This window comes from Cnephaeus nilssonii (assembly GCF_951640355.1).
Source record: "Cnephaeus nilssonii genome assembly, chromosome: 12".
Lineage (NCBI taxonomy): Eukaryota > Metazoa > Chordata > Mammalia > Chiroptera > Vespertilionidae > Cnephaeus > Cnephaeus nilssonii.
This window is the reverse complement of record NC_137083.1, coordinates 58,555,778-58,576,895: the sequence shown is the minus strand read 5'-3', so window position 1 is coordinate 58,576,895 and position 21,118 is coordinate 58,555,778. Positions and strand designations below refer to the sequence as shown.

At 40.3% G+C, this 21,118-nt stretch overlaps 1 protein-coding gene across 3 annotated transcripts in view; it reads left to right on the top strand.

The window, feature by feature from the left end:
• The window catches only part of EXOC4 (exocyst complex component 4), a 731,450-nt gene that overhangs the window by 197,239 nt on the left and 513,093 nt on the right, over positions 1–21,118 (top strand). For all 3 annotated transcript variants that reach the window (XM_079786328.1, XM_079786329.1, XM_079786330.1), the window contains exons 8-9: positions 7,692–7,837; positions 12,664–12,752. In XM_079786328.1, the coding sequence (XP_079642454.1) occupies positions 7,692–7,837; positions 12,664–12,752 (235 nt within the window). The remainder of the gene's footprint in view (positions 1–7,691; positions 7,838–12,663; positions 12,753–21,118) is intronic.

Sequence of the window (21,118 nt, the reverse complement as noted above, 5' to 3'; positions counted from 1 at the left end):
TTAAAAATATTTTTATATTGTCTCAGTCTCTCTATTGTAATGTTTTCTGGGATTAAGGTGGTAGATTAAAGGCTGTATTTCACTGATTTTGCTTCTTATCCTTGTCTCGATTTCTCTTCTCAAACTCTGGTGTCCTGGGATCCTTGTCCCTAGGCCTTGTCTCCTCTGTCCAGTGACACAGTGGCTTCTGCTTGGGTCCCACCCTGCTCCAGGGAGATGGGACGTGCTGTCTCGGAAAAGCCAGGGGAAAACTTACCTGGGCGCTGCCTTTCTAGGACCATAGCCACCCGTTTCTGTTTAATTTGATTCATCTCTAGGCACGTCACATTTTAATTTTTTTACATGTTTCTTCAGCTTTTAAAATTATTATCAGTATGAAGGTTAGCTCACTGGAAGCTACTTTGCTGTGCCTGGAACAGAACTCCTGGGCATCTGCATTTTAAAGAGCAAATTAATAAAAATTACAGTATTTCATGCAAGCGCATTCAAGACATTTTGCCCAAGACATCGAGTTTTAGTTCATATTGGGAGCTCAAGGTGATTTTTTTCACTGTATTGCTCCAAACATAAAAAGAAATCTAATTTTCAGATTCATCAAGGGGGATGAATACAGTGTAGCTTTGTTGTAAATCATTGAACATTTGAAGTAGGTCAGGAGAACTGGTATCCACTGCTGTTATCATGAGATATCAGTGTTCTGCAAAAACAGTGTATGTGATATACATGTCACTAGATGCATATTGGTTTATATTCATTTATCCATAGTTACCTTAGTGAAGAAACAAAAACCTACTCAAGTTATCCTACAGAAAATGACAGTGTATTAAAGGCTCTGAGGCTATATTGTGGAACCAAAGGGCAGAGAACCTAAGACCTTATCAGCACCTGCATTTGAGACACGTAAAGCTATGGAAAACAGATTGCAACCTTTAAGTCTCTCTCCTGTGTGTCTCCTGTTTCTCTCTCTCTCTGGTCATCTAGTTCATTCTTTATTCTCTCTGTGCAGATGGGCTTTCTTTGATTTTCCATCCATATAGAAAGGTAGTTGCCCGAAAGAATTTATATCTCCTCACCTACATTGACCAGCAGAGACTGTATCCCCTTAATAGGGTCCTGGGAAAGTGAATCTGATTGGCTATTGAGGGTTGGTGGACCCCCTGGTGGAATAGGGTCTGGCCAAGAGGGTGGGATTCCAGGGTAAAAGCATGGCTACCAGAGTCCACTGTGTGGTTGGGGACCAGTTCTTAGACAAGGAGAGGATTTTGTAAGCTGGGAAGTTACTGTAAGGAATCAATCACATTAAATACCTAGAAGGATTGGGGTGTTTCATTGAGTAGCTACCTGGATAAACAGAGAAGCTGAGGACAGGCAATGTGTTCATTTTAAGCCTATAATCTCCATATTTAGTTTTAGAAGACTGTGTGTGTATAACCACCAGCACCCACAGGCAATGTGTTCAAGAGGATTAAATGGTAAATGACAAATTTATTCAGAGTGATGCTAGCAATTTTATATCAAGTTATAAATCTCAAAATCTCAGCCCTGCTTTATACATCGTTATATTTTAGACTAGCATCTTAGCAACTACTAATTAAATATTATAGTGGAGGAGATGCCCGACCACCCTAATTTGTATGTGTTTTTAAGCATTATTTTTTTTTTTTTTGCTTCAACCACAGAACTATCTAACATACCAGGTACTCAAAAAAGTATAGTGAATCATGATCTCACTGGGATATATAGATTTCAGGTGCTCTCCAACCGTGTTTTCATACTTCCTATCTTTGGTTTGACAAATTAATGCCTTTTAAGTTAAACTTAAAAACACCCATAAACTTGACTTTTCTTTTTTGAACTCTTGATCAATAAGAAACAGCAATTTCTGGTCCTTAAAAAGAGAAAATAAATGAGTGTCTGAGATATGAAGGAATTCAGAGCTAGCAAGAACACAGGATTACTTTCTGCGGATTTCTGTGGGCCGGATGTATTTGATATTATATGTAATGCCCTTTGCCCCAGAATTCCAAGCTTTAGTGATTTTCCCCAGACACTCACAGGTGAGTGCTTAGGATGTTCAAGTATAATTTAGCAGATGCAGTACATTATCCACAATGATGTAGAATCACCAAGAAATTATGTGGTTATAGTTTATATTTATGTGGTTATAGTAGAAGATTTAGCAGAATTCAGTCAGATTTAAAGCATCTTAGGAATAGGGGTTTATTCGTTCTTTGAGATATTTCAAAATGCATTTTTACCAATTTGGGTGTGAAAATCACACTTTACCTGTTTTAAAGCAGTATTTTCTGGCTGTGGTGAATGGTGTTGTGAAAAAGGTGCAAAATACATCAAGAAAATAAACACTGCAAAGCCTATGAATAAAGTTATACCTTTCCCTCTTTTATTTTTCTTCTATTATAGTTATATATATATATATATATATATATATATATATATATATATATTATTGATTTCAGAAAGGAAGGGAGAGGGAGAGAGATAGAAACATCCATGATAAAAGAGAACCATGGATCGGCTGCATCCTGCACGCCCCCCACTGGGGATCGAGCCCGAAACTGGGGCATGTGCCCTGACCGGGAATTGAACCTGTGACCTCCTGGTTCATAGGTCGATGCTCAAACACTGAGCCATGCCAGCCAGGCTCTATTATAGGTTTTATACTGAAAACTCATTTATAGAGCTCATTCTGTTTTGGGGACTATCTCTAATATGTATATCATAATATACACTGAGTGGCCAGATTATTATGATCTCTGAACACATAATAATCTGGCCACTCAGTGTATATCCTATATAATAAAAGGCTAATATGCAAATTGTCCCCTCAACCAGGAGTTTGACCAGCAAGTAGGCCGGCCAACCGCCCATGTCCCCTCCCTCTGGCCAGGCTGACCGGACCCCACCCATGCATGAATTCATGCACCGGGCCTCTAATACACACACACACACACACACACACACACACACACACACACACACACTGAGTGGCCAGATTATTATGACCACCTGACGTTTGTAGGCAAATTAGCCGTACACTGCATCGTATGGGATAAGGAAGCCGAAGGCCTGGTTGAACACCTTTGCTGTCTGCAGTTACCAAGGTAAAATGTCTCCAATTCACACAGGAACAAAAGGATTGGACAGTTGAGCATTGGAAAAAAGTCATGTGGTCCGATGAATCACGTTTCCAGTTGCATCATGCAGATGGCAGAGTGAGAATTTCGCAGAAACAGCATGAAAGCATGCACCCCACATGCATGAGTACAACCCTTCAAGCTGGTGGGGGCAGTGTTATGGTTTGGGGCATGTTTTCCTGGCATGATTTGGGCCCTTTAATTTGTGTGGAACAACATCTGAATAGCACAACATAACTAAGTATCATTGCTGATCAAGTTCATCCTATCATGTTGATGGCGTATCCCAAAGGAGATGGCTTCTTCCAACAAGACAATGCGCCATGCCACGGTGCTTGTATTGTGCAGGAGTGGTTCTAAAAACATGAGGGAGACTTGACCTTGCTTAGGTGGCCCCCACAATCACCAGATCTCAATCCAATTGAGCATTTGTGAGATGAAGTTAAAAGAGCCATCAGGCAGCTGGTTCCACAACCATCAAATCTCACAGAACTGGACAGTGCTATTCATCAGGCATGGTGACAGATTCCTTGCATCACCTTTCAACATCTCGTGGAGTCAATGCCAAGAAGAATCACCGCAGTATTGAAGGCAAAAGGTGGCCCATCGAAGTACCGATGGGGTGGCCATAATAATCCTGCCACTCAGTGTATATATATACACACACACACTGAGTGGCCAGATTATTATGCGTTCAGAGATCATAATAATCTGGCCACTCAGTGTATATATCAAGGCTTCCTTTCACATATTATTTAAAAATCAGTGAGTCACTTTTTCTTTTTGGTTTTCTGGTATGTTGCATGGCTCTATGGTGGGAGTAAAAAAATATAGTGCTTTTAAGGATTATAGCATTTACATTTAAGGTGGTCAGGCATTTTTCATGAAATAATTAATATTATTAGGCAGTTTTTGATGAATAGCTACTGAATAATGTGTAAAACTGGTAGTTTAAGAGTTCAGAAAAGGGGACCACTGGCCTGGAGTAGCCTGGGAAGGACTCGTCGAAGAGAAGCAGTGGAATTGTTTTTGGATGGATTTTTTAGGATTTATTTAGGAGAGAGGCTAAGCTAGGTTAGGCGTTCTGGAATGGAAGGCCCAGCCATATTCAGGGAAGAGTAAAGTGGGTGATTTTTTTTCTTTTTGTTTTTGTTAATCCTTACCCGAGGATATTTTTCCATTGATTTTTAGAGAGAGTGGAAGGGAGCAGGAGAGACAGAGAGAGAAACATCAATATGAGAGAGACACATCAATTGGTTGCCTCTATGCCTTGATGGGGGTTGGGGATCAAGCCTGCAGCCAAGGTACATGCCCTTGACCAGAATTGAACCCGTGACCCTTCAGTCTCTGTGGGCTAACCCTGTATCCACTGAGCCAAACCGACTAGAGCTAAAGTGGGTGATTTTGACTAGTGTTGGGTTCACTGTAAGGAGAATAAGATACTATTGGAAATACATATTGAGATCAGATGTTTGTACATTGTGAGATGAGTAGCCTTATGGTAATAGCAGCAAGTGTTTGATAGCGTCTGGAAAAGACTAGAAGAGTAAGAGGTGAGAGGCAGAAATTTAAATAGGAAAACTGAGTTGAATTAATTGGTTGCTATCAGAATGGACAAGAAAGGACAAAAATTACAGTCCATAAAGAATGATTAATGGACTTGGGGACTAACTCTCTTATGGACACAAAGGATAAAGGAATATCAAAAGATGGTTCTGAAGTTTTAAATCTGGAGAGCAGTGAGAATAAAAAACTATAAGCAAACAAAAAAGACAGAAGGAATTATTGATTTTTTTGGGAGGATGATTTAGGTTTCAGAATTTAGGTTGATTTTATCAGTAAGTATGTGACTATGTCAGTGAAATATATGATTCCAAATCAGCGACTGGAGCTTGTGAGAGAAATCAGGAGTAAAGTACATCAGGGTAAAGGAAATAAATGTTTGTGAAGGCTGTTTCTGAAGTTGGAACCTAAATACAAAGGGAAACAAGATTATAGGTAGACCATGGGGACCAAAGCAAGATTTTTGTTGAGAAGGTAGAAGTAGTACGTATTTATAGATAGGGAGAAGCCAGTGGCTGGAAGTAGACTAACAGTGTTGAGAAGTAATAAATAGGGGAATTTGTTGATGTGGAGAAAAAGAGCAGTGATCTTAAAATATTAGGGTTTTAAGGATGCTGGCCAGTTAGATTCTGGTTAGTCAGTATTTTATTGCACAAGGCCAGTCATTGAATTCTAGGACTAGTAAGTACCTCAGAAGAATTACTTGGTCAGTGTATTTCATACTTTGGTAGAAACATCCCTCTGTCATATTGGTGTTAAAACCAGTGCATTTGTAGATGTCTTCCTATGTTATATCAATTTGATATTCTCTTCTGGTTTACTAGCCCTCTTTTGATCACAGATTCCTGCAGACTTTATTGGTGTCAGTGTCAAATCTACAAATGGAGTCCCTCAGTTGAGTTACTAACGTAGAGACCCAATTCAGTAGTCTCCCTGACTACTGGGCAGTTTGAGTAATATATTAACAGAGATGGTATTTGTCATTATATTACTTTATCATCATGTTGAGTAATAGTCCAGTGGCCTTGTAAATAAATAAAAAAACATTGACCAATCTGTTAACATGTTTTATACTTTCTCAGCATAAATTTTTATTTTGCAGAATATGAAATAAAGTCCATCTACTGCCACTTACAGCCATTCTTATTGACAGTTTTTATGCTTTTAGTGAGAATAACGTGTCATGGGAAGAGAGCACAGGCTCTGGAGTCCACTAGGCCGGCTGTGCTATACTTACAAGACTTAGGCTTGTTTCATTTGTTACTTCAGACTATTTCTCAGAGTAGTTTAAGGTTCACAGAAGAATTGAGGGGAGTGTACAGAGGTTTCCCAATAACCTTATCCCTCCCATGCATGTAGGTTAGTTTCTAAATACCACTGTTTCTCACTTTCTTCCTCTCTAAAATGCAGGTAGTAACTCCGCTACCTCATAGGTTTTAGGGTGGAGGAGGATCCTGTTTTTAAAGTGTCTGATATTTAATAAGTACTCAGTTGTGGGTGTGTTCTCATATTAGAGACATAATGGCTTTAAAACTTACTTGGGGCAGCATTATGTTTATGGAGTGCTTTCTAAATGTTTTTTTATGATAATGCTTAATATGGTCCTCAGACTTTCACTGAATGAATGAGTGAATGTAAACATGCCTGTAGGAATAAATAGTTACACGGCAGCCCGGAGTCTGAGAAAAGTTTTTAGTTCTGTCTTGGGTAGAATTTCTTGCCTATGTCTATAAGACTTGGGTATCTTAAGGATTTAAATGTGGTGATTATGGAAATGAGTTGATGTACTTAGTCCAGGGTAGTTATTCTGTTTCCTTTCACAATAATGGGGACTTTGAGAACAGTGGTCTTAGGATCTGTAGAACAGTTGATTCTAGCCCAGGCCCCCACCCCTGAGACTCTATAGTGGATTCATTTTATAAGAGGCCCCACTGAGAGTAGTGATCAAAAGCTATTTTTTGTTTGTTTGCTGCTTTGAAGCTCTTAAGGTGAGTAGTGGCCCTAGAAATTACTCCTCAGCCAGGCCCTCAGCCTGCTATGGCCTGTGGCTCCTCTGAGCAGGCTGGGTAGAGTGCTTGTCCTCTGTGCCGGTAGACCATGGACCCCGAGCCAGTCCCCCAGCTTCATGCCGTATGCCTGAGCCTCTGCTGAGCCTCCTTTTCTCCTCGTAATCTGAGAACTTATGTGATACAATTTTGCTCTTTTTAAATGTGGAAAAACATCTAAATGGATTAGCTCCGTGCCAGCAACATAGTAAGCCCTCAGTAAATGTTGTGGCATTGTTGCTGATGATGCTATAATTTGGAATAATCGATGATTAAGTTATGACTAAAGGATAAACTCAACACAGTGCCTGGTACATAGTAGAACCTTAATAAAAATGTTCCCTCAGAGCCTTTGAGATCTTGCTCCCCAGTATATGTCAGTTTGGCTTAAATAAACTCTCTTTAAAAAATATTTTTATTGTTGAAAATATTACAGATGTCCCCCATCTCCCTCCTCCCCACCCCTCCCCCATCTTCCTCCCCCTCTCCAGTCCTTCACTGCTCGATTATCTGTTCATAGGTTAAGCATATATGCATATAAGTTATTTTGTTTAACTCCCTCCTGCCCCCTGCCCCTTCCTCTGAAATTCATCAATCTGTTGCATGCTTCAATGTCTCTGGATCTATTTTGTTCACCAGTTTATTTTGTTCATTAGATTCCACATATAAGTGAGATATAAACTCGTATTTTACTCCTATATTCAAATGCCCACCACACCCTTTCCCTAGTTTTCAATGCAGACAGAGAATAGATGGCTTCTGGGTATAATAACTTCCTCAGATCCACCACTGGAAATATGAATAGCTGGGTTACTATACTTCTACATGGCAAGGATGAGGATTTAGAATTAGGTTCTTAGGCTTTAAAATTGCTTTTCCTGATAGCACCTCTAAATGTGTATATTATGTTGCTTATCTGATTCTACAGATGCTGTTGACTGAGTACTTGGACATGAAAAATACTCGTACGGCCTCTGAACCATCAGCTCAATTGAGTTACGCCAGCACTGGACGAGAGTTCGCAGCCTTTTTTGCCAAGAAGAAACCTCAAAGGCCGAAAAATTCTCTTTTCAAGTAAGTATCTCCCTGTTTGTCATATAACAGGTGTTAGGAAATGTTAGATCCAGGCAGGACTTGCTACTTAATTGACAGCCATTACTTCACCCAGTTAAAGTTTTGAAATAATTTATAGGAAGTGAATGTATATTCACTTTGGTATACTTTAGTTTTTTTAAGGGGAAGTGGTCATATTGGAATACGGTTACTGGACTATCTAGAACTTAAAAAAAACACACACAAAAAACAGCAGGAATTTATTTCCGGGGAGTTTTCTATTTAATGAAGGGAAATTAAACTCTTCAGTTGTTTCTGAGGAATTTACATGAAATTAAATGTAATATTTCAGCCTTTGAAAGACCCCAACTTCCAAGAAGCAACCTTTGTTAATAAAGTTATGTAAATCTGTCTAACTAAGTGGTATTGGGTTTTGTTTGATTTCATAAATGTACAATCTGGACTTTTTTTCCTTCTAATTACTATCTTAGCTAACCCCACTATATGTCACTAGGTAACGGCTAACAGTTATATTATTATTAACATTGATAATAATGACAACAATAACAGCTACCATTGATTGAGTGCTTACTATTGCCAGATACTGTGGAAGGTAAGTTACTCCAAAAAGTCTCAAGCATAATTCAGGTTCCATCAAATTTCAGCAGCTGGAGTATTGGCTAACACTTACTGAGTCGTTACTGAGTGCTAGCCAAGGCATGAAGCCCTTTTCATGGATTACCTTATTTACTCCTTATGATCTTACAGGTGTGGGTTCAATTTTTAATCCGATTTTACATGTAAAAACAGCAACAACAACAACAAACTGAAGCACAAGAGAGGTTAGGTAACTTATGTAAGTTTACACAGCTAGCAAGTGCTAGAAGCAGGATTTAAATCTTGGTAGACCTATGTGTGCTTTTGAAGCGTTAATAGATATTTAAGAAGTTGTTTCTGTAAATCTAAGTATGTCAAGTGGCTACAGAAGTATGGATCATCGCAGTGTTTAGAACTAATGGCAGCTCCAGTATTCTTTCACTGATTCACTTTTGAGGCTTGTTTTTTTGGGCAGGTTCTTTTCTCTTTTAATCCTCACCTGAGGATATGTTTTTATTGATTTTGAGAGAGAGAGGAAGAGAGAAAGTGAGAGAGAGAGAGAGAGAGAGAGAGAGAGAGAGAGAGAGACCTCAACTGGATGCCACCCTTATCACTCTCATGGGGATTGTATCTGCCCCTAGGCATGTGCCCTGACCTGAATGCAACCAGCACCCCTTCAGTGCACAGGATGACCCTCCAACCAGCTACCCCACACTGGCCAGGGCTTTTTGTTGTTGTTGTTGTTGTTTTTTGTTTTTAAATCATGGACTTATAGAGTTCTTAATCATTAAGGAAAGTTTTAGCACTTCATTTATCTTGGGGCTAGAAGAGAGGAATTTATTCTTTTCACAGTGGAATAAAATCCATTCTGTTTATTGAGTACATTTCTTTCTTTTTCTTTTTACAGTTTTATTCAGAGGTTAGATGCAGTATCAGTAAAAATGTTTTCCTCTGCAAATGATGTAGAATCCCACATGAGCCAGAAGTAGATTAAAGCGGGGGCAGTTATTATCTCACACAATAAGGATGAATGTAGAGGACTCCTTACCTCACCAGCCCTTCCCATTTCTCTGCCTTCATTTCCACTCCAGTATGAATGGTGATGCCAGCAAGTAGGCGGTGATTCTGCCTATAAATCTTTTTTTAATTAGTAGTCTTTATTGTTTATAGCAATTTTAGGTTTTTTGAAAAATCGAGCAGCCAGTACACTGAGTTCTCTTAAGTTCTCCTCTCCTATAACCTCCTCTATCAACATTTTGCATGAATCTGGTACATTTGTTATACTTGATGAACCAATATTTATATAATTATTAGCTGAAGTCCATTGTTTCTATTAGGGTTCACATTTTGCTGTCTATAGTTTTATGGTTTTTGAGAAATGTATTATGATATAGATCACCATTACAGTCTCATACAAAATAGTTTCACTGCCCTAAACACCCCACATTTTCCACTTGTTTATTCCTACTCCTTTTTTCCTGTTCCCTGAACCTTTTTATTGTCTCTTACTTTGTCTTGTCCAGAATGCCTTTCATAGTTACAGTCATATAGTATGTATCCCTTTCAGGCTTTTTTCCACTTAGCAATATGCATTTAAGGTCCTTTCATGTCTTTTGTAGTTCAGTAGATCTCTTTGTATTGCTGAATAATTCCGTTGTATGGATGTACCACCATTTTCCCATTCAGCTATTGAAAGGTGCCTTGTTGCTTCCATAAAGCTACCATAAGCACTCACGTGCAGGTTTTTGTGGCCCTGTAAGTGGTCAGCTCATTTGGGTAAATACCCAGGAGCATATGGTAGACCACGTTTAACTGTATGACACTCCAAACTGTCTTCCCAGTGGACCTGCCCCTTCAAATGCTTTTAAAATTAATTTAAATTATTGCTTATACATTCGTTAATTTTTCCTGCCAGTGACAGAGCCCCTCTGCACGTTTTCCTCAGGAGACGAGGATTGGGTCTCTGTCCATTCCTGAAGTAGTCCCTGGCAAGGGCAAGTAGACTGGGTGGTCGTCTTAAACCAGTTAGCTTCCTTCTGGGGACAGGTCTCAATCTGGAGAGGGAGCCACTTCCCTGAGCACAGGAAAGAGAACTGCTGAGAAGAGAGGGGGCAGGTAGCAGAACCCCCCAGTAGAACTGGAGCTGCGGGAAAGGTAGTGGATAGGGACACTGAGACTGCCTCAGATGCTGCCTGTTAGGCTACCCCGCCTCTCCTGTCTCCCCTCTCCCAGCTCCACCCACCGTCTAAATGTAGGTGTAGTGCAGAAATCAGGTTTCAGGGTTTTTAGATTTCATGCTCTCAACCGTCACCCCTGAGACCACATAGCCATTTTAAAACATTTAGCCAATCCTGAAATTGTGGTACTGAAAAACATAAATTGTTGGAAATGATTGTGAATAATTGTCACATGTTTATTATGATCGCATAGAAATAAAAACTCCTCACCCGCATAGGCCATTATCTCAGATCTGCCTTTGTTAGTCTGGGTTCCACCCTCGGTGGGCCCTGTGGTCTGGAGCAGATCTCCCGGCTTGAGGACCTTGTGCCTTTGCTGCGAAATAAGGAGGCGAGACTAGGTCATCTCTGGAGCCCCTTTTACTGTGAAATTGTACCAATCTGTGACTTGTTCCAAACATAAAAGGATTCCGAAGGATTACATCAGGTCATGAGGATGAGGATTTTGGTGAGCTGTAACCTGTTTTATCACATCCGTGAAGGACTTTATTGCTCCTTTTAATTGCCCTGAGCCAAGGTTAATTAAGTGTGTTTAAGTTCTCTTATTGTATAATGTGTGCCTCTCCATTCTTTGCTCAAGAGTTTATTTCTTTCCCTTGTCATTTCTGATCAATAGCTGTCAGCATGCTTTTTGGAGGCCAGCGGCTTCCTTTTTCTACTTGACTGGCAGGTGGTACTTTACTGCACACTGGGCCTTCCTTCTGGCTGTGAGTGTCCTCTTAGTTCTTGGCAGGGTGCAGAGAGAGGATCAAGCAGCCCAAGTGTCCCCCTCAGACTGACATTCAGCTTAGTGCGCATCGTCCTTGTCAGAGGATGGATAAAGGAGGCCGAATTAAGGAAATGATGGTGCTCCCTCCTTGTGGCCAGGAACCTATTCTGTATCACCGCTGTTCTTCCATTGTGGTGCTGTTTACGCCTCAATGGCAGCAGTTCTTCCATGGATTTCTCCCGTCAGCCTGGTATTCTGACTTTGAAGTTACTTGGTTGGAAGTGGAACTACTTAGCAGAGGATTTACTGTTTGATAGAGTCACAGTTTTAACTGTTTCTTCCTTATCTGCAAGTTTCTCTTAAGATTGTGATTTTCATTTGTGTGTGTGTGTGTGTTTGTTTTTTTTTGTTTTGTTTTGTTTTGTTTTTTTTGCTATGTATTATTTTAGATCTATGTTCTATATCATGAACCTTTCCTTCTGAAACAGTTCTGGGTAGGTGTGGGCAAGCACATGTCTGGAGCTTGGTATGTTCCAGAGCATTTCATGTGGCAGGTGCAGGTCAGAGCCTGGCAGCCCTTTCGAAGCTGTATTGTTTGTGAGGATTTAGCTGCCTTGCTCCTTTGGTGTAGTTCAGGGATGGTGAACATCCGGCCCATGGGCCATGTAAGTCCCGTGAAATCATTTGGTCTGGTCCTGTGAAGGCATTAGGGGTGAGTTAATTAAATGTTTGACCAAATATAGCAGGCTAATTTTTAAGTTGATCATTTTGTATGGCCTGTGAATGATGTTATAAAGGTCCAAATGGCCCTTGCAGAAAAAAGGTTCCCCACGTCTGAATCAGCAGCATTCCTAGCATGCCCTTTGTCTAATCCTCTAACTGGGGACTTAGAATGGCACGACGTCTGCTCTGAGCAGCCAGGACTTCGGTGTGACAGCTGGCAGCTACCGATAGCTCCTGAGCTGGGCAGGCAAAGTTAGAATGACGTTATGAGCTACTCTTTGCTGTGTGTGTAAGGATCCTGGCAGAGGATCTGGAGACCAAAGACAGTTGATCAGAGTTGTGCCATCTGAAGTGGAGAGTGGGCAGAAGATCCCAATACCATTGTGGAGGAGCGTTAGCCAGGAGCCCGTTCATAAATCAAGGTCTGTGCCAGCCCGCGCCTGGCCTTTCGTGGCATAGCCTGAGTGTCCCGGTGTGGCCCATTGGGGGCATCACAGACTAGAGAAGAGTACTTTGGAATCTGTAGCCCGCATCGCCTGTTTGGTTACCACCTGACCATTGTTTCCCTGCGTTTCATGCAGGTTTGAATCGTCCTCCCATGCCATCAGCATGAGCGCCTACTTGCGAGAGCAGAGACGGGAGCTCTACAGTCGGAGCGGAGAACTCCAAGGTGGGTGAGCAAACTTTTGGGGAGAAATTAGTTTTCTGGAGGAAGACCTGAAGTGTGCAGCGTGTGAAGTTCAGGTTTGAATTCACAGGATTCTTTCAAGGTGGCATGGGTTTAAAGACTTGATAACCTGCTGCTTCTATCATTTCCCAGCATCTGTTGACAAGCAGCTAAAGCTATCACTGTGGCCACAGGACTTACACACCTGCCACCATTCAAGTGGGAGCTCAAAGCAAAAAGAGACACGATTAGTGTCTTCTGCTTAAAGATGGCAGAGGTGAGTCCAGTCACAGCCTAGGGCAGTGATGGCGAACCTATGACACGCTGAGGCGGCCGCATGCCGAGGATGAAACATTTGCTGCTCCTGAGGATGAAACATTTGTGAAATAATGTTTTTTCCTCAAAGTGACACACTACCCGAGTTATGCTCAGTTTTTTGGCGAAGTTTGACACACCAGGCTCAAAAGGTTGCCCATCACTGGCCTAGGGGAATGCCAGTCTTCCGTGGCTGCCACCGTCGCTTATGTTCTCAGTCCCTCCTGGAATAATGCAGGAGTAGCTGAGATGTGGAAAAAGGCAAATCCAGCCTCTGTCATTATTTAAAGGGAGGAAGGATGCTTTTAAATAGTACGTTCCAAATAACATAACTTTGATATACTGGTTATTTGATACCCAGACGTGACTACTAAACAGGGCTGATCTGAAGAAAAAATAAGTTAAGTAAATTTAATTAAATAACAAATCAGACCAATAGCATTTCCTTCTTTGACAAAAAGGACCTAATCCTGGTAAATGGAAAGATCTGTGAGGGCCTGCACATCCTAGGCTTCGGAAGGGATACAGGTCAAGTGCAAGGAAAAGATAATGACTTAGGATCCAGTTCTGAAACCAAGGCATGCATGTTAATAACAATATCAGGAAGTGAATGTTACCACCTGAGTAGATGGTATGCATGTAACTGCTAGAGGAGATGAGGGAAGGGAATGATTATTTGAGCTGTTTTAGAACTGTGGGCTTTCCTATGATGGATGGATAAGACCACTTTCAGTTTAGATGCATGGGAGGCACTTGGGGTATTTTGAGGTGACCAGCCTAGACAATTAAATATTTAGTTTTTAAGACTCGCTATAGCTCTATATCAAAATATTATGATGTAAACAGCCAGTCTTTCTGGATTTAAAGACTATTGCCTTGTCATTCCTACGTTTACCTTCATTTTTAATATAAATGCCTATACACTTTTCTAGAGATCCTGCTGTGCTCTGTCATAATTACATCAGAGTGATAATTCCAGAGCTCATATATATAGTTATCAGAACTCAAAGCCTATAGATATGTTTGAGGACATAAGGAAAAGGAGATTAGCCTACCAGCGTTTTATTTAATATGAAAGTGTTGCTGTATGTCCTGGAAAACATGAGGTTGCATCTCGGAGTCTCCAATCACAGGAGTACGGAGAGTTAGCATTGGAGCACAGGAAGGAAAGACCCCCTCTAATGGCACACAGGCGAAGGAGGATTGTGCCCCAGGCTGTGGCAGGCGGGGACCTCCCGGGAGCATAGGGTGGACTGCAACCATCCGGAGGGACTGATAGAAACAACACACATTTTTGTAGGACTGACTGGACTTAACTGCCACTTGGGGAGTGGGTAACTGAGTATCTAAGGCTAGAGGTGTCTTCCATACTCTCAGTTGTCCTGATTTTAATTTCAGAGTTGGCTTAAGGAATAGTTCAAATTTACCTTCATAATTTCTTGCCCCCTGGCTTCTAGTACATAAAATTCCTTCAATGGGGACAAACAAAATCTTTCTTTTTTAGCATGAATCCTGATAATTTCATTTTTATTCATTAGTAAGCTTAATATTTTAGAGCAATTTTAGATTCAAGGCTTAATTGAGTAGAAAATGCCAAGTATGCTGAGTTCCCACATCCTGCCCCCCCCCCCCCCCCCCCCCCCCAATGCACACACAGCCTTCCTGCCATCACCTTCTGCTCCACCGGAGCCCTGCGTTCGACACTTAGACCATCATGTGGTTACGGGCCAGCAGTGCAGCCTGTCACTCACCTCAGGCACAACTAGTCAACAAGGATAAACCACTGACATTGGATTCTTTCTTTTTGTTAGATAGTGAGTAAGAATAGTAAGCACTCTGGGCCCTCGCCATGTGGGATGATTTTCAGTTGTGTCCCCCTACCTCCCTGGTCTCTTGAGAGACAGAATAAGAAATCAGTGAAGACTAGAGGGTCTGGATCCAGAGTGCTCACTATTAAAATTTAGCTTCCCATTTACTAGCTTCGTAATCTCTGTGCCTCTGTTTTCTTATCTCTAAATGGGCATAGAAATAATAGTACTTATCCACGAGGTTGTTGTGAAAGTTAGGTAAGTTAAGATGTGAATAGTGTTTACAAAGTGTCATTTTATAGTAAGCTAGAGGCCCGGTGCACAAAAATTCATGCACTGGAGGAGGTTCCTCAGCCCGGCCTGCCCCCTCTCACAGTTTGGGAGCCCTCAGGGGATGTCCTTCTGATGGCGTAAGCCACTGGGGAGCGAGCCTAAGTCGCAGTCTGGCCTCCCTTTGCGGGAGGCGACTGGGCAATTGGGAAGGTGCCGCCCCCATCATCCTGCTGCTACTGCCACTGCTGGCCACTGGCCCTCCTCGGCTCTAGCAGCCGCAGAGGCTTTCTTTGGATGACATCCGGTTTATAGGTCTAATTAGCATATTACCCTTTTATTAGTATAGATGCTATGCCTGTCTCTTTCTCCTCAAGTATTATTGTAATAGCTAGTACTGTCTCTATAGAGTTTTCATATGCATTCTGTTTGTTTCTTTGTCTCTCAGCTTTCCAACTTAAATTTGTCACTTATACTGAAGAGCTCTCCTCTCCCTAATCTAACACACACACATACACATGTACATGGACACCTGTGTGTGCACATACATGTGCAAGCACACATGAGCATACACACGTGCGCGCACACACACACACACACACACTGAAGTTGTGGGCCCTAGTGTGTGCTCACATCCTTAATGTTTCCTTTCTGAGCACTTTCCACACTGTGATGTGGATTAATTCTCACTCTTTGGAGTCTGCCATAAAACTATAAGCTCCACGGGGGAAATACTATTTTATTTCCTGTTCTTAGTATAGTGCCTGGTGTAGTAAATGTTCAGTAATTTCTAGCTGACTCAGTGACAGGAGGAAAGAGGAAGCTGAGGTCTGAAGTAGGATAAAGAGCTTACCTTTGAGAGGTAGGAAGATGCCCAAAGGAGATGTAGAGACTATGTGTAGATTTTTGTTCTCTGAGATTGTACACACCTTTATTACATAGAAATGTTGCCCTTGAGTCTGGCCTCGGACAACACCGCTGTGTGTAATTGAAAAACATTTTAAAATCTAACTAAGTTACAGAGGAATTTCATTATGTAAGGATGGTTAATTGAAGAGTCACTATAATCTAACTAGGAACTTTCCCATCTTTCAAAACTTAATTGAAGTATGGAACTTCCAAGCAATAGTCCATTGTACTTTCCAGTGTTCAGCAAAATAGGAGGATTTATCTCTGATTACAGGGGAGATAGTAGTTAGCAAACATATCAAGCTCAACATAATCATTGAAAAGTAATTTCGCTGAGATGACACATCACCTGCTTGGTGAGAGAATAGATCAGCTGACCAGTTTTTATAAGATTTGCTGGCATTTCATTCAGAAACAAAAGTTTCTCTAATGAATGCTTTTCACATTTCAGCAGGGAAAATCACACCTGTTTTCCATTAAAAATGGCCATCCTTTTCAGTTATTCTATTGATCTGACTGGTCCTAGGACCAAAGTGAGATCTGCCTTTCAGCTTATCCTCGAGAAGGGATAATGGAATAGTTCAGTCAGATCATTGGAGAGAGGCGGACGATCTTTGTCTCTTCTCAACACCATGGAGCTGCAGGCTTTGCCTCCTAGTGGTTTGGTTCATAGGGTCAAATTTCCTTCTGTTGCAGGCAAAGCAGTAAAAAAATCCACCAGAAAAGACCATCAAAGTAACATTAAAAATAGCTCCAATTTTACAGAAGTTAAGTTCCTGCCAACATTTTCAATTTATCATGCAATTAAAAATGTTACTCAATAGCACACAGGGGGGGGGGGGGGGGGGGGAAGAAGGGAAAGAAATGAGATTTCTTTGGTATCATCAACCCATCTCAATTGGCTCTGACTGTTAGAGTACAGATGGTTTGTTACATAGTCTGCCCTTGGCAATTGGGCTGAGTAGGTGGGGATGCTATTTCAAAGCGTGTGTGATAACAGGTGGAAATCTAACTTGTGAGTGTGTGTCTACGATAATCTTAGACTTCCTGTTGTTTGGAGCCTCTCTACTGCTTCATTGTAGTGCTTAGACAGCCGTGTTGATATTAGTTGTAATGAACATTTAGCTTGAGTATAGCTTTTCAGGTTTAATGTGTGATTCACCAGGAGGATAAGATAACTGATGAACAAATTATCTCAAAAAAATAACAAAATATTGCCACTCATGTCCAAAATAAGCTCTTAGGCTGTTTAGCACCACTGTGCCTCAGTTTTCTCATTTGAAAAATAGAGCTGATGCCTGGCTTGTGTGGCTAAGTGATCAGAGTGTTGGCCCTCACTGAAGGGTCTGTGTTTGATTCCTGGTCAAGGGCTTGTACTTGGCTTGCAGGTTTATTTCCTGCCCTGTCCAGGGCATGTAGGAGGCAACCAATCGATGACACATGGATGTCTCTCTTTCTCTCTGTCTCTCTCTCTATCTCTTTCTCTCTCACCCCTTCTCTCTCCTCCTCCTCTGCCTCTCCCTCCCTTTCTCCCTCACTTCTCCATCCCTTCCTTCTACTTTCTCTAAAATTCAATGGAAAAAATATCCTCTGGTGAGGATTAACAACAACAAAATAACAATAATAAAAAATAGAGCTGTTATTAGTTCTGATCACTTTAGGGGGCTGTTGTGACTATAAAATTAGATGTTCAAACCCTGGAACCATTAGAATAGCTGTAATAGATTTAAATTAAAATGGTGCTTTAAAAATGTATCATTGTGGAACCAAACCTGTGCTCGCTTCTTTGTCTCATTTTCTCCTCTCCCCAGTCTCAGTGCTGCATTGAGTTGGGTTTCCTCAAGGCCACCAGTGACCTCCATCTTGGCCGGGTTAGTGTTTGCTTTTCTGTGTTCATCTCACTTGATCTGTCAGCAGCTATTGTTTTTGTCTCCCCCTGATGTTCTTTCCGAGTCTTCTCAAGCGCTCTCTGAAGTGTCTCAAGGTTTGGTCTCGAGATCTTTCCTGTATTCACTCCATACACTCTCCCCAGGTGATCTCAGCTGGAACCAAGCTCAGCTTAGTGCCTGGGTGCAGATGACCTCCAGATCTAGGTCTCCTGCCCACATTTCATTATTCTCCCTGACCTCTTCCAGCATCCTGTCCCCCACCCCCATCTGACCATTCTTTACTACATGTTTGTTTTTTTTAACTTTATTTTCCTTGTAATACTCTTCTTCATAAGTACATGTCTTGTTAAATTTCTGCACTTTCCTCAGCATACACAGAATGCAAGCTTTATTCATTAGTGCATTCCAGTACCACGGACAGTGCTTGGCTTGAAGAGGTACTTAAAAAATATACCGTGAAGGCAGCCTCTAGCCTCAATATCTCCTTATTTGTTATTTGTAGGAACAAGCCTACTTATTTGAGAAGACCTAGTGGGAGGGTTGATAAACAGAATAGGAGTCCTGTGATTTGTCTTCACTCATTTATAAAGATAATAAAACTCCTGAATGGGTAGAGACCATTACTTGTCATTGATCCAAGTAGAAGTATATACTCAGTTTTTATTACAGTTTCTTTTCTGTCTTGGGGCTACTTAGTGCTTTTATTTGTACTTAATAATATTAGCGTTAGAGTGCCACTTTCATTCCCATTAGTTTAATGAGTGGCATTTCTATAGCTTTGGCATTAAATTAGCCTGTAAAGCTCCAACCACTTGAGAATTTACTTCTCTAAGTGGGTTTGCTTTACATATAAAGATGGAAGTACTGGCATCAGGGAAACCTGGGCTCTGATACTGACCTGACCTGTATTTTTGGAGTTTTTCTCTCTAATGGGTATTTGGTGACTGGGGTTGTGAATACTTCATGGTTTTGTATGTAATTAATCTGTTTGGAAGTACCTTGCTTTAAGGCAGGAGTGGGTGCAATATACAGAAATCCACACATGAAACCCATATGTTCATCTTGATCAATGTCACACCAACCAATATAATAAATAAAGTTAAAAAAATAAATTTAAAAAAAAAAGATAGGAGTGGGGAACGTTCAGTCCGTGGACCATACAAGGCCCTGAAAATCATTTGGTCTGGCCCTGCCAAGGCATTAGGAGTGAATTAATTAAATGTTTGACCAAATATAGCAGGGTAATTTTTGGCCCTCAAATGGTGTTATAAATATCCAAATGGCCCTTGGCAGAAAAAAAGTTCCCACTCCTGAAATAGGTTAACTATGAATTGATTTTTCTTTTCACAGAAGGATATATAATAGGAATCTCTTAAATAGCAAGTTGCTCTATAATGGAGCATTTAAAGCAAGATTTAAATTGCACACACATTTTCAGGGACATTTTGGCTGAAATGAGGTACAGCAATTTTATACTCATACCACATATTTGTTCCACAGCCTTAAATATTAGAAGCACTTGTAAAGCTTTATGTCCTGAAATTTGATTAGAAAATTCTTTGTAGTCTTTTCAGTTTTGCTTGATGACTTGTTAATAACAATATGCAAGGGACATAAAAAAATGTATGCTCTTTTTCTTCTTAAAGTTGCATATAAATATTTCAAAATAACCTTCATCTTTCATAATTATCTCTTCTGTTTCAGGTTCTAAAATAGTGCATAAAATTAATTCTTCTTCCTCTTGTATATTTTAAAAAGACTGATCTTAACTTATATGTAAGATTTGTCCTATAATGAAATTTATAACGCAGTTTTTATAAATGCCAACTTCTTTATCTGGTCCTAAGAAGTACTATTAAATATGTTTTCCTCACATTATGCACAGACCAGTGCATTATTTCAAATTGTTTAGGAAATAAGAATATTCTTATGCCAAGATTGTTATTGAGTGTACCATCTCGTAGCCTTACTCTATGCAATGTAAATGTTTTACTTTAAAAAGTTCTTTGTGGATTTAATTTACATAAAATGGATTTATTTTTCTGCATAACCCAGTTCATTCAGCACCCTCTGTAGCCATGGTGGCTGGAGCAGGTGGGAGGGCCTGAGGTCAGGGCACAGGGGATCCTGAGAGCGAGGAAGAGCCGCCGCAGAGCCTCGGTGAAGCCTGAGAGGAACCTCACTTTGAGAAATAACCTTGGTTAGCGAGCAGAACTAGCTGGTGACGAATAATCTTATTCTTTTTTTAATACAAATTTTGTTCTACTAATTGTCATTCATTCATACAGAAAGAAGGAATGCTTTAAAATAAGATACGTATTTGAGTTTTAAAAATTGTACATATGCATTTTTTCTTTATAATTCAAGTAATAGTTATTTTGGATAAAAACACACACCAAAGTATAAAAAAAATAACAGTAAAATACTTCTAACAAAATGTAACAGAAAATTCTAAAGGCTTCTTTGTTATTTTTCATTATTTGGTTCACATTAATGTCTTAATAAGAAAAAAAATAACAGTTTTGCTCATTTTTTTAGTCTTTCTTTTGCATCATGAGAAATTAAATTTTTGGCAGTTTGAGTACTTGATAGGATGTAACTAATTCTCATTGAGCTTTTTTAGAAAATAGAGAGGACGACAAACATTTATGGCTTATAGTGAGAGACATTAAAAACTGATGAGGATGCTACGTAAGTTTATCATCATTTCAGTAAGACACGCTTCAGAAAGTAGTTTTACATTTACTAATAGAGATTGTCTTACCTGAAGTGATGTTATCAAAATTCAGAAAAAATTTATGTAAACATGTATGTAATATGATGTTTAGAAAGTAAAACAGTAGGTTTTAATGGTAGAGAGTGCTTTAGAACTCAAACCTATTGCTTGCAAACTCACTTTTCAATCATAGAACCTGTCTTCTATTTAAGTCTTATTTCACACTTCAGTATAGAAAACAGATTAAACTGGAGATGGTTGATCTAAGTGGGGTTGTGGGCCCTGAGACCCAGCTGCTTAAATGCTCACTTCATCGTCCCCTTTTCCCTTCTTCTGCGGGGCACCCCAGGCACCATTATAAAACTAAGTACTCGGATGTAGGACAGAGATGACATTGCAGATTTGAAGGGATATGATAGAGTAGTCAATAATGGGTGCTGAGACCATTGATTCTTCATAAAC